Source organism: Plasmodium coatneyi, chromosome 11, assembly GCF_001680005.1.
Source record: "Plasmodium coatneyi strain Hackeri chromosome 11, complete sequence".
Classification (NCBI taxonomy): domain Eukaryota; phylum Apicomplexa; class Aconoidasida; order Haemosporida; family Plasmodiidae; genus Plasmodium; species Plasmodium coatneyi.
The window spans coordinates 1,326,403-1,345,081 of NC_033566.1; the positions used below are offsets into that span (position 1 = coordinate 1,326,403).

At 42.4% G+C, this 18,679-nt stretch overlaps 2 protein-coding genes across 2 annotated transcripts; one reads left to right on the plus strand and one right to left on the minus strand.

Annotated features, from left to right (window-relative positions):
* Window positions 1–3,912: 3,912 nt before the first annotated feature.
* Window positions 3,913–11,946, plus strand: PCOAH_00034530 (Uncharacterized protein; the record flags this gene model as incomplete). Its single annotated transcript, XM_020060247.1, has 1 exon — window positions 3,913–11,946. The coding sequence occupies one exon, from the start codon at window positions 3,913–3,915 to the stop codon at window positions 11,944–11,946; it is 8,034 nt and encodes a 2,677-aa protein (XP_019915546.1).
* A 1,559-nt stretch (window positions 11,947–13,505) lies between these two features.
* PCOAH_00034540 (Leucyl-trna synthetase) lies at window positions 13,506–17,282 on the minus strand (the record flags this gene model as incomplete). Its single annotated transcript, XM_020060248.1, has 1 exon — window positions 13,506–17,282. One exon carries the CDS (start codon window positions 17,280–17,282, stop codon window positions 13,506–13,508), a length of 3,777 nt encoding a protein of 1,258 aa, XP_019915753.1.
* Between the last annotated feature and the right edge of the window lie 1,397 nt (window positions 17,283–18,679).

Sequence of the window (18,679 nt, forward strand, 5' to 3'; positions counted from 1 at the left end):
TACATCTGTATGCCTACAGATGTATGCAATTTTACACAAACATATGAGCCCATACATATAAACTCCTGTAGTTCACCACATTAACCTTGTGGCTGAACCGCAAACACCAAGCACAGGCTTTAACTCGTAGCACTTTGTTCATTACTCCATGTCATTTTCGCAAGCATAGGTAGAGGAAAAATAGTGTACACCGTGTGTCATTTTACTATGCGTAACACATTAGCAAAGGCTTCTTTTTTTTCATCGAGCCATCGAAATTGCAATGTCCACGCTTTTTTTTTTTGTGACATCGTTTTTATTGTACTCACAAATGAGTATGCATAACGCATGCATATATGTACATTATGTATATGGCACTCTTTTTTCTTTTCTTTTCTTTTTTTTTCAATTACACATTTTGTGTATCATTTATTACTCATTTTTACATGTTGTTTCTTTCAATATTAGAATTGATAGCGTGAAAGGGCTTTACAATCCTTTTGATTTTGTGCGAGCATTCTTTTTAAAGCTCCTCCTAGCGTTCATGCATGCTATTTTGCCGCTTCATTTATTGTCAACCCAGAGCTCTTTCAAGAGGGCGTGCAGCTCACCTTAAGCTTATTCGCGTGACCTTTTCATGAACGAGCAGTCACCACTGCGACAGAGCCTTCTGAGTGCGAAGAGGAGGAAAAGGAGGAAAACTCCTGCTTCGTCTCTTCCCTTTTATTAGTTCATTTTAATGTGTCACCTCTATTAGTACACGAATTTGGTAAAAGTGGGCCAGTTATATAAATATATTTGCATAAACCCCCTCGATGGCCTCTTTCGATGTACCACAAACATTTCCATTTTCATTCTAATTATAACCTTAATTGTCACTTTAATTATAACCCTAATTTTACATTGACCCTACGTGTGAACACCTTTTTTGTCTTACTATCCTGTGCATGCACCGAAAAGTGCGTAAACCGCATGCTTGATTCTGCTCGGTTCTGCATCGTCTGGCGATTACGCAACAATTCGGTCTTAAAGGAATGTTGCACTACACCACAGTGTATCCTTTTTTTTTTTTTTTTTTTTTTTTTTTTCTCATTTGTGATGTTTTATGTTTCATATTTGATGATTGATGTCTGCCGTTTGATACGATTTCAAAGTTAGCGAGAGGTTGCTTTTTTTTCGAATATACATATGTACGCGTGGTTGTGAGCATGACTGTTCGCATGCCTCCTTGTGCGTGTGATTTGTATGTACAGAATAATCCTACGTGCAGTGTCACTTGGGCATGCGTGCAAAAAGTTGTTTACCTTAGCTACCACATGCACTGCACACATTTATATGCACGTAAAAATAGGCACTGCTTCATGCACAAAACGTTTATATTTGGCTAGCCATTCGCTGTCTGTGTGATTCTCTTATTTTTATGTTTTTCGAATGGCAAGTTGTACACTCTGCATGTTATTATGCGCTGAGCAAGCGTAGCTTTTATGTGCGGTTTTTGGTCCCACGTAAAAGCACGGCTGCTTAAGGAAGGGAACACTGGAATGACTATAATAGCGTAGTTACACTGTTACGTATACCTATACTTGTATTCCTCTAATCGTAATTATTTTCTTTTTTTTCTTTTTTTTTTTTTTATTACTACTCCGCCTTGTCTTTTCCTTTTATATCCTTCCCCGTGAGTAGCGCTAACTGATAAAATTGATTTTCGCTCCCGGGTAGGAAATCTTCAAAGGGATTGACCTGATTGTCAGCTTCCCTCTTTTTTTTCCTTTGTGTGCTTCATTTTACACTGTTCCGTTTAGCGCAAATTGTGAGGAGCATCTTGCGTAGCCCTTTTTTTAAAGCTTATTTATTTTTATTTATTTATTTTATTTATTCATTTTATTTTTTTGATCTCCCCCCCTTTTTGTCCACAAAAATGCGTTAAACTGTAGGCACAACTTATTGTACCTAAAGTATGCGCTTTCGTTATGCACCCTTTTTGAATTCCCCGCCATTCTTTTCTCTTTTCCACAGCGGTTTCGCCGCTTGGTATAGCGCTACGGGGAGTGGGATCGCTGCTTACCCATGCCTATGGGCGTACACCTGTGTATAAATGTTGACCACCGTGTTTACCATTGTGTACATGCGTAGATTTTTTTTTTTTTTTTTTTTTTTTTTTTGCACACACTTGATCTGTTTGTGCATATATGCTCACATAAATGTGTACTTAACTACCTACCCTTGTGAAGAGAAAAAAAAAAAAAAAAAAAAAAAAAGCTTGATGACCTTACAACACGGAGAGAAGTGTGCTAATTTTGTAAGTGCTTGCACTGTGTGCATGTCTTGATGGCGAAAAGTGTTGTCTACGTGTTTATTCGTGTGCGCGTCTCCATATTGCGTGGCGGGCGTGTCCAATAGGCTCAGCACTGTATGCAACTCTCGCTTGATTTGCGTGCCAACTGATTATACAACACGCACGCACCGATTATAACCCGTCCATACATGAACCATATGTCACCCCTGCGTCGACCGTTTCCCTGTCTATATATTTTGCTCACTCACCTGCTAGCGTTTGTGCTTCTCATCCCTGTGCATGCACATTTAACGGTAGCCCAGGGTGTAATAGGCACAAGCCTAAAAAATCAAAACGGCGAGAAAACGTTGTTCTTGTTTCCATAAAATGTGTCCATGCGGATACCAAATTGTATGCTACAGTTCCATGTGCATTTTCACACACAGGAAATCGTTTCTCGTAGCGAGTTCCTCTCATCTTTGTAATAATATGTGTGCTTACATGAGCGTATGCAAATGTGTGTACACGGGTCTATATACGCATGTATAATTATTTTCAATCTTTCAAGTGTTGTATAGATTCTTTCAAATTTTGCCTTTTTTTTTTTTTTTTTCTCTTTTTTCTCTGTTGCATTTTAGCTGGTATATGTAGAACATTGTGATTATTTACATTTAAACATGTTAACTGATTTTTTAACAATTGTGATAAGATCTTTTTTATTTTATTATATTTATTTTTGCTATAGTTTAATGAAAAAAAAAAAAATTATCCCCAAGGAAGATGTTCCCAACAAAGTGTCCCAACAAATTCATTAAAAAAAAATACTTTTTGTATTATCGATGCAAAAGTTTATTTTTTTTTTTAATCAATTTTGTTGCTTGTTCGTTTTTTCTTCTTTTTATTTGTTTCTCGCTTTAATTAAGAAGTGAGATATATTTTTTTTTTTTTTTTTTTGGAGATGGAGAATGTCCTCAATTCGGCCTTCTCGGTAAGCAGAAAAAAAAAGGAGAGAGAATAAAAAAAAAAGAATAGGAGAAAGCGGTGGGAAAAAAGAAAAAGCAACGGGAAAAAATTCGAAGAATTCGAAAAAGTGGGAAAAATCGAAAAGTCGAAAAGAGGGGAACCCCCCCAAGTAGCCACAACGCCGAAAGTGTGACCGTGTGAGATAAATTAACAAAACTGATCGAACAGGCGAACGGGTAGAGCATAACCGAGAACGTGAGCAGACTGTTCTGACTGCATGGCGTGTATGCAGAGAGATGTGGTGCCGCCATACAATCTGGTACAATTATGCATATGCATGTTCCATATGTTTATGCATATACGTTTTTGCTGTGCGCATATGTTCCAACTTGTGTGACGCCTATTTTTTCAACTGGCACAACTTGTGGACGCGACGGCCGAGGAGAAGGGGAAAAAAAAAAAAAGAAAAGGAGCACGGGTTCACCCCGTTTCCTTCATGCACGTATATTTTTGGGAGCCCCCGGAGACCGGGTCGACCTCTCAGCGTGTACAGATTGTATAATTGTAAAAATGTACATTTGTCGTATGACCGTGTTTAGTCATTTTGTTCTTTTTTCATTCTCCCTTTTTCTCCCTGTCCCTGTGTATCATCCTCCCCATATGCCATGTTTTATTTTACTCGTCCTCTGCAGAACATGGTTAACAGAGAAGAAGAGGAAGCCACCAAATCGGATGAAGAGAACACCAACCCCGATGAGGAAAACGGGAAAATTACATGTACGGAAAGAAAAGGGAATTGCACTGAGGAATTTTTAGCCCAACCGAATGGAAAACAAGAAAAAGATTGTTACGTAGAGAAGGGCACTCACCCAAATTATAGCAATCGAAGTGAAAACAGTGACATGGCAGCGGATCGACGCTTCGATGCGTCCGTTGTCGAACATTGGGGTGGAAAAAAAGGAAGCACTATTCATGAAAAGGAGGATAAGGAGGAGCTGAACAGTGCAGACAGAAAGGGAAATCGCAAAGCGAACAGTCAAGTCCTCTGCGTGGAAATTAAATCCCACCCTAAAGATGAAAATGCGTCTTCACCCCTGAGGGGCAGAACCAAGTTGGAGCCTCCGTATCCTGGGGAAAGTTTTGCAAAGGAAGAAGCAAGTGTGGCAGGCGGAACGGGCCAAATGGGTCACACATGTCAACCAATCCAAGCTACCCAAGCAGCCCCAAATCGGAGCAACAGCCAAGCCGGTCCATGGGACGAAAAATCGAGCGGAAATTTCACGTGCACGAGGGAGCACCTGGACCTGGGGAACAACCAGCAAAGTAGAAAAAGTGGTCACATGCATAACCGAGCTGAAGTGCAGGAGGACGAGTATTCCAAAATTGGTACCGATCCAACAGTCAGCACTATCGGAGAGGAGACCATATGCGGGAACGACTCAAATAAGGTTTCTGTTAAGTTTGTCAGTGACTTTCACGCATGCAATAATAGAACTGAAAAGATGAAAGAGGAAATATTCGGTGCAGAAGATGAGGAAGATGAAATTATGCGCGAAGGGAAAAACGATAGGGAAGGTGCTGGGGAAAATGAGAAGAAAGGCGAGTTAACAATAGAGCCCAAAATAGGGGTTAAAATGGAAGCCAAAATAGAGGCCAGGATGGATGCCAAAATATATGCCAAAATAGATGCCAGAATAGATGCTAAAATAGATGCTAAAAGCGAGCCCGGAAGCGAGATTATAAGCAGGGCAAGGAACGGAACCCCGGGGGAATCCCCAAGCACTGACCAAAGCGTTAGTCAAATGAGCCATTTGGGCCACACGAGCAGCAAGTATACACAAAGTGCATTCAGTAATAATACTAACGGATTAAATGACCCTTATGACTTACCTACCGAGGAAATAAGTCAGAAGGATGTAATTATAAAAAAAAAAAATTTTGCCCAAGAAGGTACACTGGAAAGTACATGGTCAAGTGGTCAGGATAATTCCGATGATCATTCCGATTTTAACAGAACGGTAAATTACAAAATTGGCCAAAAGGTTTTGCTAAAAGGTACAGGTACTTCCGAAGTGGTAAGTGATGACAGTAGAGGTAGTAGTGAAGAGGGTGCAAATGGTGAAAAGGGGAACAGTACTTACCTCCCTAATGAATTAGAAGAACACGCCTCTATTTTTGACGAGAAGAGTAGCGAAAACAGCTCCCTGATGGGTACCGAAAAAGAGTGTATAAGAACTCGGGTCAGTGGAAAGTCGGGTATAAGGGCGCATGCAAAGGCTCATGCAAAGCTACATACAAAGGTGCGTGCAAAATTGCATACACAATCGGATGAGGCATCGATTACACTTCTCGATGCACACCTTGAGGAGCAGTCGAATTTTCAGTCGGAGCAAAATCGAAGGGAAAGGAAAGGAACAAATTTCAGCGAAAAAGTAAAAAAAAATAAAAAAGGGGGTCATTTTTTAAACATCAGCAGGAGGGGGAGTAACACAATAAGAAGAACAACAAACTTATCCGTTGAACATCACCATTACGGATCTTTTTTTCACCCCAAGGGAAAATGTGCAACTCCAGGTATAGTCAAATATGAGGGACTTCGAGGTGAGAACCTTAGTCCTAACTTTAGTGGTCTTACACAGAAGAAGGATAGTGTGAATGAGAATGGCCATGATGAATCGGAGGAAGAAAAACTGCTTATTCAACATTCTGATAAAGGAAAAATAATAAAAGAGAATTGCAAAATGGACAATAGTGACATGATTGAGTTTATTGTAACATCGCATGGTCGAACATCGCAAAAAGGGGAAAATGGGAAAGAAGCCAAAGTTAATGCGGATGTGTGTGCTGATGAAAATAATATCAGAAGCAGGGACTGTTACGTTCCTAAACAAGAACGGAAGTTTGCACACTCTGCGGGGCAAAGTGACGCAGAAAAGGAACCCCCAAGTGGGAGGTTATTACCCGAAGGGGTTTTCCCCTATGAAGATATAAACCATGGAATGGAAATTTTTGTGAATAGCAAGTCGAATGAGCTATCAAATGGTAAGGACAAAATAAAGCAAGGTGATGATAATGTTGAAAAGGGCCCTTTCCAGATGTCCCATTTGAGCACCACCCCGGAGGTGAGTCGAATGACGAGAATGAGCAGTTTAAAGAAGGCGCAAGAAAACAAAGGGGAAAACTTAACTAAAAGTAATTATGAAAATTTAGTAGTAGGAAGAATTACAAAGAAGAGTGGTAGCCCAAAGGGAAGGCACCATCAGAAGGAGATATTTTCGAGTGAGGCAAGTTTGTCATCAGAAGGTGGTGATGAGGGTAGCGATGGAAGTATCGATTCGGATGATCATTATGATGAACATGACGATGGAATGCTGGATGAGACCGCTTTGAGGAAGGACTACCCGTCGTCCTGCATCCGAAGGAGCGGGTCAGAATGGAAAAATGGATCCCCAATTGATAACCACCAATGGGATGGGAACATTAAGAGTGAAAAAAGCGACGTCGATGAGTACAACAGGGTCGGAAGATTCCATGTCGAAGGAAGAAAAGAACACCCCAATTTTTATGAAGAGACATGTGAAGATTCGAGCGAAAGTGACATAATAAATAACAACTGCCGTGACAAGGTAGCTAGCAGAGGGGAAGACTATTACAGCCAGGGTGTGCAGACCCAGCACAGACTTAGGGAGAATAGGCAGAACAGGCAGGGAAAACACAGCAGTATGAGCCAGCTAAATCGGCTAGATCAGCCAGATCAGCCAGATGGACGAAGTGATGCCCCTCCTGTGGATCTGAAGAGCAACTACGACAGGGGACAGGGAGAAGCCAGAGCGGCAATAAATGGAAGAAACTACCTCAACAAGGCAGAAGTGAAAATGGAAAATTTAAAACTTCACAATGGCATGCAAAGGAGTAACAATGGGGATAATAGCACCCTCGATGATGAATTTGACCAATGGAAAATGGAAGGAGGTGATGGTCATGCGGATGATAAGAAGAGAAAAAATATGTTCCAATCGAACGGGGGGCACAGAATTATTAAGGAGGTGGACGGGACATGGAAAAATGATAATTGGGTGGACGCAACGGGGGTGATGAAATTGGGGGAAACGCAGAGATGGGAAAGAGATGAAAGAATCCATCGGGGTGAAAGAAATAAGAGGAGGGTGGAGGAGGACAAAGGCAGTCGTAACGACGATGAGGATGACAATAATGGTGATCATGGCAATGACGCTGATAGGGACAGTGTGGAATCATTTGGCAGACGAACCGATCGAGCCGTGCCTGGAGAGGATCTCCCGGATAGAGGTGGTTATAACGACGTGGGAGACGAAGCAGATGCGGAAGCTAATGGAGAGGTGACGGACGGGGAGGATGCAAGTCATTTGTGCGAAATCCAGAGACACATCGACTACATCATGCAGAACGACGAAATCGACTTCTCCCGGATTAATGTGAAGCCCAGCAAGAATTACGTGAAAATAAACTCCTTTATCGACCGGTACGTAGTGAGGTATGATGAACTGCAGGACAGCGAGTTACTGTTCTGCTTTGGAGAATCCAGTGAAGAAGACGTGATGACAAGGAAGAGGAGTTCCATGAAGGAGGGAGATGACGATGGAGATGAAAGCCAAAACGATAAACTGACTTGTATGAGGAAAAAGAATGGAGCTTCATCGTATAAGAAAAAAAACAAGCAACAGAAAAATAGGAAAATAAATTACGATGCTATTGATACCATGTGGCAGCCCCACTTTCATCCACACAACAAGGAATTCAGGGTAAGGTACAGATATAAGGGAAGTATGAGACTGAAAACTATCTCATGTAAGAACTATGGTTACATACCGAGTAAAAAAATATCGATTCTGTTTCTGTTCAGATGGCTTCTCTGTGGTAAGTACATCGCAGAGAAAACGAAAAGATCCCGGTTAAGCATTACCGATATTAATGACTGTAATTTATCGGATCTTCTGTCAAAAAGGAGAAATAAAAATAATGGCTACCTGACGGATGATGAGTGGAAAGCGCTAGAAGAAAAAAAGAGCAAAGAATTTTACGACCACGTGTATAAAATAAATGATTTTTTAATGCGTAATTACAAGGATGATTCTTTTGTGAATAAACTGAAGGTGATCATTAGCAGCTGTGATAAGCAGTTTAAGAGGGAGGAGGTGCTGCATATACTTAACCAGTGCCTGCGGGATAAGCTGATCAGCGAGCGGAACAGGGAATCCCTCCTTCGGGGCGACGTAGGAAAGGTTGATTGCACGGTCGAAAGTGCGATTGACAGTTCGCTTAGCGGAGGGGACACACTCACTGATACACGCAGCCGCAACTTCAAGGACCGAAGAGATCAGCAGCGTGGGCCAACGAAAGGACACCTGCTCGGAGAGAGCGCCCCCCAGGTGTACAGCAAAAAGAGGAAGCGCACATTCAACCTAGGTGTCGACCTATACACGAACGACAGCATGGATGGGGGAAGCATCAACCATAGTAGTGGTGGTAGTAGCAGCAGTAGTAACAGTGGTAGTAACAACGTTGGGGACAATAGGGGGAAGGCCAGCTTTGCAAGCAACAAGCGGAACAAGGAGGAAAATAACCCCATGTGGATGGGTCGATATAGCAGACCAAGTGGAACCGATACAGAGAGAGGAAATAATGGGAATAGACGACTTTACCAGGTAGGAGCGAATACCATTGGAATGAACTACCTGCCCGTCCATTCTGCTGAAACGGAATTGAGCGATAAACCCGGGGGAAGGAACCCACAGTTGTGTAACAACAAAGTGGTAATAGTGGATCACGGGGTGCATATTGGCCATGTGGGGAATTTACACGAGGGGGGTGACGTAGTTCATGGAAGGAGCGCAAATGTTCAGGCGAACGGGAATGTCATCCGTGAAAGCTTCACTAAGGCTGGAGGAAGAAGCTCAGCACACCATAGAATTAGCAGGGGGAACTTCCTTCGTTCGCACCCGTCGGGAAGTAACCCCCCTGCTAGCTACCCATCGTGTGCAGACCTGGAGAAGCTATCCAATACGGAAGAAATAAGGGACTATTACAACTCCCTGATAGAGCTGAAAAAGTCCCTCTACATTCGAAGTCAGGACGGAGACATGGATGACCAGGTGAGGTACGCAAACATGAACGACAATTTTATGGAACTGCTAAATAAGGAATCACTCAGAAGTAGTAGCATCGGTAATGGTAAATCCAGTAGGAGTTCCCACAATTCGATGGATCCTCAGTTTACGAAAGAATCTGATGCTTTTCTGTTTGCCATTTATTATGCCAACCGTGAGAGAGTCGCCACGATGGTTTCAACCAACGGGGGAGGGGGTGATATATCCCCCCCGAATGAAGGCGTAACGACCTCCGGCAGGAAGGTTTTATCTCCACCCACGTGCGATGGGATGAATACGCCAGCTGAACGGATGGAGAAGGTCGACCTTAAGAGGGACGTGGTCAATCCTAAGATGGATGAGAAGAATACAGAAATGGTAACGAAGCCCAGCGGTTCTTCCCTCCTTTCACAGGAAAATAATTACCTAAACGTCTACCCTAATTTGAACCATATAAATAGCTCCAAAAAAATAAGTAACGTATCTACGTGTCCTAGTTTGGGCGTAAGTAGCTACTCCGTGGGGGGGCACACACAAGGAGATAAGAAAAATGGATTGTCCTGTTCCATTTCGAATGAGAGGAATGATATTGGGAAAGACGTCACAAAGGAGGAGAAGTTAGACCATGTGAAGGAGGAGCAGTTAAAAAGGAAATCACTGAACATGGTCCAGGCGAAAGAACTGTTTAACTCGTGCGAAGAGACCTACTCTCAGTTGATCTTCTCAGAGAGGAGTGTATTTTTGAAGCATGTTCAGGGGGATAAGCAGAATGTGGAGGGAAGTGGAAAAAGTAGTGAAGAAGCGAACCGCCATGGGTTGCCTTGCCTGGAGGACGCCTCTAATAAGCAGTACAGGTTTATGGACAGACACAACAGCCTTTCGTCAGATAAGTCCCGAAAAGGTTGCAACCACGTGTATGCTGATGACGAATCTAGGCACCTTCCTGTGCGGGAAAAAATCGTCCAAGAAAGTGAAAAGAGTATGAGATGCACCGACGGTCGTATAGAACATGATTGTGCGTATGAGAAGAATCCAAGAGGGTTTTCGACCTTCCCCTCACAAAGTGGTAATTCAAGGGAAGGTGGTTTCACCCGGGGTAGATATGATCCAACAAGCGAAGTGGTGCAAGCAGATGAAATTGGCTGTTTAAAAAAGGGCAACATCCTTCGCGATGAAAACATGAAAGACATAATTGACATTCTGGTGAAGAGCAAATATCTGAGGGGGTCCAAGTACGAAGATTCCCTGAGCAGCAACGTGGAGTGTTCACACGAGCGCGGCAGAAGTAACTCCCGTTGTTTGTATTGTGCCTGCATGGCTGGGTTGAATTACAACCACGCTGTGGAAGGTGCGATGGAAGAGGGTGACAACAAGAATGCAAACTTCGACCGGGAAGAAGATAACATGGAAAGGCACCCCCCCTGCGAAGGAGAAGAAAACAACTTGTGCAATTCGTCTTGTCGTTACTGCAGCTTTTACACCGAATTGTTAAAGGTGTTAAGGCAAAATAAGGGTGTCGAAAGGGGGGACGAGTATGGCTTGAATAAGGGATGTAACAATGTAGATAAGCAAGTAAGGAAGTATTCATATAACATTGAAGGTTCAAGTTCGATGAGGGAGTATTGCAGTGAGGAGATGCTTACAACCGAAGTTAGTAGTGGTAATGGCATGCTTCCCGTCGAGTTGTGCAATCGTATTTTTAATTATATGTTGCAAAGGGCAGGAAGTGAACTGGTTGCTCGTGGCAGCGCGAAGGAGATGCCTCATCGGAGTGAACAATATAACGCAGAAATGGAAAACAACGCCAAGCAACGATCCATGGGTGATGCCATCCAGAACGGTAGAACTAGGAGAACGAAGAGGGAGATCATTAGTGCATTGTTGGAGGAACTGCTTAGTTCGCTACCGATGGACGACTTAGATGTGGAATGCAGCACCAGCTTGTCTGACTACACGGAAGGGATGACAAGGATGAATCAGAACAGAGAAGATGAAAACGGTGAGTTTGCTGACTATGTTGGGGAAAATGCCCCACGGTATGACCACAGCCGAGGACGCCCCTACGATTGGATACGGAACGTTTCCCGTAATGTCGCCTCGAAGGACGAATTGGGGAGGCCGCCCCTGCTGAACATGCCACACGTGAGAACAAACACGCAAAGAAAAAAAGACAGTAGCCACTTCGCCAGACAAGCACAAACGAAGGAATTGCTCCCCATCGGTGAAAAACAGACCGACTTTATAATGAGCAAGGATAACTTTGATTTGATAGCAAATTTTATAAACGACGTTAAGGTGCAGAGGTACAGTACGCGTGTAGACATGAAGGACCATAGGACCTTCCACGATAGGGAAAACAGCCTCACGGATCATATTCTGCCTCAGCAGAGCAGTAACCAGATTAGCCTGAGGAGGAAGAAGAAGCAGAACGGGCATGCCGATGAGGTTAATGATCACGAAGGGGAAGAAAGTGAAAGTGAAATGGAAAGTGAAGAAAACGTCTTAGGTCTTTATAGAGGAAAAGCGGCAAATGAAAAAATGCTAAAAATGAAAAGTCGTGGTAATATGAACAATTTATTGCTCGCCGACTCGGTAAATAAATAACCTGTGAAAGGAAAGTGGTGATCATATTAGATGAAGGGCAAAGCCTACAGGTGGAGTTATTTTCCCGGCAGGAAAAAGGATGCGAACTTTTAAATTTTAAAATAAAGAAGTGAATAGCGCGCCAACTTGGATCATATATAGAATCCTCTGCCGCTCCGAAATGAACTCCACTTGTTGTTCACCGTCGAGCATTTCACATTTTTTTAAATTGGAAGGAAGAATTGTGCGGCCGACCTGGACTTCATGGTGAGCATTTCTTCTGTCTTTATGTAAGCGTTTTGTTTTATGTAAACCTGTCCACAATCGATGGGTGCATCCATCCCCATTCGCTCCCTTTAGCGTAATTACAGCTAGATAGGGGTAGCTTGCGCCATTCTGCTGTGGCGCCTGCATGAATAAATGTGTAACAAGTGCATTACGTGGGAACATTCCCTCACGTGAGAAGGCCCCCTTATTTTTTTTTGTGACAATATTTTCCCGAAATTGTAATCCCCCTCCCAGGGTGCAATTTCTTATGCATATTTTACAACAGTGAAAAATTTTGTTTTATGTACCGTGTAAACTAATGGAATGAATATCGAGCGATGGTGACGCCTGTGGAGGTTGTCGCGTTTTTATGAGTGTGATGACCACCGTGATGGCCGCTGTGATGATCAGCTTGATTGCTCCCACTGCGGTATTTGCATGGCCGAATCTGCATAACTCCGACACTTCAAAGATGGGCTGATGTGGGTGAAGCTCCTTTTTGAAATAGGTCACCCTTCCGTGTGTATACCATGTGAGTGCATGTGTAAACAGCTTATGTGCCTACCGCTAATGGGTGATGACCCCACATTGGCTTTTAACTTTTTTTAAAAAAATGATATTGCTCTTGTCTCTTCACCCATCCATGTCTCCGATTTATTTATTTTTTTGCATAGTGAGTGTAATTTTTACTCCCCCGCGTCTTTCCTGACGCACCTGTCTCTTTTACACTAACTTTTGTTTTAAATTCCATTTTTACGTATTAATGTTGTGACACGGGGGTGGGCAAACACACACAAAGGTGAGGTGATATAGCAATGGTTGGAGAAAAGGAAAAGGGTTTAGGGGGGATATTTGCCGCCCCTATTTTTCTGACCGTACAGAAATATGCTCTGGGCAATTTTCCCCATTTTGCGGGTAAAGCGCGGGCTGGACTTTGTCTTTCCATTTTTTGCACGGGTTGGCATTATTTTACATCAATGCGTCCCCTTCACTTTTGCTCACACGAAATGTCTTTTATTATTTTTTTTTATCATAAAAAGCTTAGTTCGATTAAAAACCGTTTTAATTAAAAAAAAACATCACTTGTGTGATTCAAAAATTGAAAAGTACTAATATGACACACTTATTAAAACGATACGTAGGGGGCTTTTCATCCCAACAACAATGAGAAGGTCATTTTCGCAGTGTGAAAGGTGGCCCTTTTCGTTGGCCCGAAATGTGCTACACATGTGTCTACATGCGCGAAGGGGGATAGAATGTTCCGCTTTGGCTAGCTACCAATTTTACTGTTTTTTTTTAGCTTCCTTCCCCTGTTATGATTCCGTGGTGTACATAAAAATGGATGGATTCCCCGGGTTGGCTAACTTATAAATATCTGTATCGTCAATGGGGGATTTATTTGTATTTTCCATAATGTGAATGTCGCCCAGGTTTAGGCTCCTCCTAATAAATTCTACGTTGTTTTTTATGAGTTGTATTTCATCATAGGGGAGACTCAGCTCGTACTGGTTGTTGTTGAGCGTAACGTTGTCCTTGACTAGAAAAGTAGCAAAACTTAAGATTTCCTTTTTTTCATTTTTTGGCAATTTATTTACGTAGTCATTTTGTACCAAAAGGTTTATGTAATTGGTGGGTAGCTTCTTATCCTCACTGTTGTTAATAATTCGGTTAAGAATTTCGATGATTTTTTTTTGCGTGTCGTTGTACTCCTTGGCAACGTAGACGATGGCTTTGAATTTGGTTCCCTCATCGTCGTCCTCCTTGTACTCTTCCGACTTCTGTTCCTCAGCTACACCTTTTTCATCTGGTGCACGTTTCGCCCCGCTTCCGGTACCGTTACGTGTATTCTTGGCGCCCTTCAGCTTGTTATTTTTATTCATGACCTTATCGTAGGACTTCCTAAAAATTTCCACCACGTTGAGCAGATTGTTGTACTGCTTGTGCATGACGATGGAATAGCTGGTGTTGTCGGAGGAGGGCCACTTTTGGTTGACGAGAAAATCCTCCTTCTTTAAAATGTACGTCCAAATGTGTTCCGTGACGTGGGGAATGAGGGGGTTGATTATCAGACAAATCCTTTCTATGAAAAAGTTTACTGTCTCCTTGTGCATGTGAATTTTGTCACACATAATTCGGTAGGTGTCCCTTTTAAGTAGCATGTCGTAGAAGCCATACTTCAGGACATCCCTGAAGAGCAGCTTCTCATACGCCTCCTTACACTTATTGGTGAGGTAGTTTATTTCATTTTCGAAAATCGAGTCAATAAAAGTTTTCTCTCCACATCGAAAAATGTAAACGTTATTTTTCGTCTCGATGGAAAAGTTAATCAGATTATACAACTTCATAATGGCGCTATTTGCTGTATCCGTGTTGAAGTTTGCGTCTTCGATGGAATCTCCTGCATCTGCCAAGGCGATTCTAGTCCCATCACTTGTGTACAAATTTATGCTCTCCTTTAGGGTAATAAAATTTCCCTTACTTTTAGACATTTTCTCTTTATTTACTAGGACGTGCCCGTTACAGAAAAAGGATTTAGGAAAATATTTCACCGTCTTGTGTGCATCCAAATCGAGCTGATCAATTTGGTTCATAATTTCTCCTTGTCGTTCTAGGATGCTCTTCTCATCATTCGTCTCCTTCTGTTTATTGTTGTATGTTTTGTCTCCCCAAATAGCTACGTGGTTAAATAAAGCCATTGTTAAGTGGTTAAAGATTAAGTCTTTTCCTGATATTCTCACGTCGAACGGGTACCAATACTGGAACTCCCTTCTCATTCTTTGCAATTTCTCTAGACTAATATTTTTGCTGATTTTTTCCGTGTCATCACTTATGTCGAAGACGTAGTCGAAGAAGGCATCGTTCAGATCCGCTGCGTCGATATCGAGGAGACCAGGCACACTTCCATCCACGTTGCCCTGCAGGAAGTGGCTGATCGTGTAGTACGCCATGTAGATGGTCGAGTCGGACAGACTTTCGATAAGCTCCTTCTCAGAGTCGGCACCAGGTTGGGTAACCCCCTCATTGGTGTGTTCGTTAGCACTGTGACTGTTATGTTGTGCAGCACCGTCAGTACCCCCCTGTAGCGCATTAAAATTGGGCATGTGTGTACCCAACCCATAGGCCCTGCTGCAGGACCAGTCGTCCAGCCAAAAAATCACGTGCTGCAATTGCTTGTGCAGAACCTCATTATACGTCTGGAAGTTGTTCTTCTTCATCTGAATCAGGACGTCTTTTTTAAAATCCAAATTACCATAGTTGATGTACCACTGGTTGCACAGAGCAGCAATACACTTGACGTTGTTCCTGTCGATGACTAGCACCTCCGGTTCGCTGTATAGGAATCCCTCATTATTTTTTACTATGTACTGCTTAACCAGCTTTCTACAGTTGTAAATTTTCATGCCCTTATATGGTTCCACCGTCATGGTGCCTTCAAAGTATTGTTTCTTGTATAGGGTCTCTTTAACCTTCTGCAACTTGGCATCCTTATAGGAAGATATTTTTTCCAATTCGTAGAAGTACTTTCCCGTGTTGTCCCCTATATCTGGTAACTGAATACAGGAGAAACTTTCATTGTGCAGGAAATCTTCCTTCAGGTTGTACTTTTCGCAGTAGTATGCCTGCTTCCTTTGTATATCTTGTAGACAGGCATAGTCGTCTGCACTGTCACTGGATACACATGGAACAATCGCTGTTGCTATATTCATTTTGATTGTGGTCATTGGGAGAATATATAAATCTTTTTTTTTTGACAAATTTGAGTAGGTCCTCAGACCGACTAGTTCTTCCCCTTTTATTTTCATCAAAATGAAAAGGTCGCTAAGGGGGGATAAGACGTCATCTCCAGAGCGGGCGTCCTTTGATTGACCGGTCAACTTGGACGATCCACCACAACCCTTGCTAAGCATCGGTATTACGCCCTGGTAAGCCAAATTGTACAAACTGTTCTCTGAGCATATGTAGACATTCTCACACGCATCCATTATTTCTTCCCTCGTCATGACGTTGTTCACGTAATTCTTGTCCCCATAGTGCAGCCTCTGTTTGTTGAACCCTAACGTAACGTAGTAATATTCAGTTGGATTCACGAAGGTATAATTCTGCCCATAAGCTGTCTCTGGTTTCAGGGTACTAGCAAGAAGGACAATTTTTTTTTGGCTAAAAAAGTCTTCACTCATCATAATATTATTTTTTAAAAAATCGTTTTCATTCTTTTTTACATTTTTTGAATAAATTTGAAAAAATTCCTTAGAATCATGTACATATATTTTGAGGAGGGTAAATTCTTGACACTTGACTCCCTCTCCTTCTGACCTTTCGTGATCTGCACAGGCCTGGTTGTTGACTCGACTGAAAATGGTCATTCTGCTTCCGTAGTAAATTAGGTTCTTCTTATAAAGGGTGTTGAAATGCCAATTCACGAATTTATCGTAGTATGGATTCATATTCGTGGTGATGAAGGACCTCCTCCAGTCGCAGAAAAGACCCAAAGAACTCAAATGATCCTTCGCTTTGGAGGAAAAATAATAGCACCAATATTGTGGCTTCTGAAAGTGGTGGATTTCTTCATCGCTTATATCCATTTGTTTCATAATTTCGTACTGCGTGTTTTGCTTAGATCCTTTTGACTGTTGTTTACTTTTGTTGGACCTGAAGACCGTTGCGTCTGTCTGTTTCTTCTTCCCTGATTCTTGTTCCAATTGGGCGGTCTCAACAAGGTTGGCTTCTCCCACGTGGTGATCATTGCTAATTTCGTTTTTACTACCATCTGGGGATTTTCCCAAGACTTTTCCCTTTAACTCGTTCTTCAATTTGTCTGCACACACAACGATCGGTGTGCCTGTGCAGTGGAAAGCAAATGGAAGCAGCACATTCTGACACGTCATATTTTTGTAACGGACCAGGAACTCCAACTTGCTCAATGTGAAGGCATGACCTATGTGTAACAACCCATTCATGTATGGGTAGGGGAAATTACCCGTGAACCTCGACTCATTATTATCGATGAATTCTTTTTCGTACACATTATGTTCCTTCCATAAATTTTGGATGTTCTTTTCAATATTCAGTAGGTTCATTCGCCGAGCCATGGTTGGCTGTTGGGGTGTGGATCAGAAGCGGGCAAGGCAAGTGTTTTATGTAGGTGAGGTTAAGCCCCGTACAAGAGTGATCACCCTACATGTGCACTTGGGAAGAGGCACCCGCGTTTGCGTCTGCTCGGAGGAGAGGGACAAACTGGGGACAAAGTTTATTATGGCAAAGCAAAAAGGAGTGTTTGTCAGCCTGAATGGCAGCCCGATTTTTGTTGCGTAATTGTTTCCCCCTTTGCCGCCAATCCGGTTGCCCCTTTTCTTGATCCCTTCCCGTAGTGGGACCCCCTGACTGCACGTTCACGCGGTGGAGAGCCACACGTGCAGACTCCAGCTGCAACAAAAAACAAAACAAATGGAGTGGAACAAAGTTCGAAACTTATCGTTCAAAATATATATGCATAATCGTACAAATCGACTTGGCCTGCTGGGTTGCTGACGAGATTATCGTATGGACACCTGCGTTCACGCCACAGCAATCCACATTCGCCCGCCTGCATAATGCGTAATGCTTCGAATGGAGCTTTGTTAAACGGGGGGCCGCCGTACATATGTAGAGAATGCAGCTTGGGGGAAGCGTACTCATATATATCATGTACATAAATAAAAATATGAACATGTATAAATATATAAAAATATATATATAAAGAGTACCATGGAAAAGTTCTGAAACTTTAAAAAAAAAAAAAATTATAAAAAAGCTGAACAGGTCAGGCAAAAAAAAAAAAAAAAAAAAAAAAAAAAAACGCATAAGTATATTTGGTGAGCACGTGCATGTATGAGATGTATTTATCTCTTCATATGCGTATGCGTTCGCGATGCTTCTACGTAACTTGGTTTTTTCTTTTTATTTGGGTTTAAGAGGTTTTGCGAGTGGAGCTTGTCCCATCGCCTTCACGTCGGCACGACAATTTCTCGAAAAAAGGGGGGAAAACGGGAAAAAAAATGGAAAAAAAAATGGAAAAAAAAATGGAAAAAAAAATGGAAAAAAAAATGGGAAAAAAACGGAAATGTTTTCTTCAATCCCTTCACCCGCTGTTCGCATGGGCATAGATATTTTATGTGGGTAAAACGCGCGCCGGAACTACGCGCAGTGGCATTTTTTTTTTTTTTTTTTCTTTTTTGCGTGCGGGAGGATGGGAATAAAAGGTAGCTTAATATATACGGCCGCTTTGTTTCACTACGCTGCGAACGTGTATATGTCCATGAGTACATTTATGTCCTTTGGGGGGAGCACCGTCTTGGCTCTCCGCTGACCCAATTGGGTGTGACTAACTTTCTTAATGCACAATGACGTTCACGTGGCCATTTCGTTTGCTCGTTTTGACCTTGAAGAGATGTAGCAATATAATACTCCACGCATGAAGCGGGAACCCTCGTCCCAATGCATCAAATCC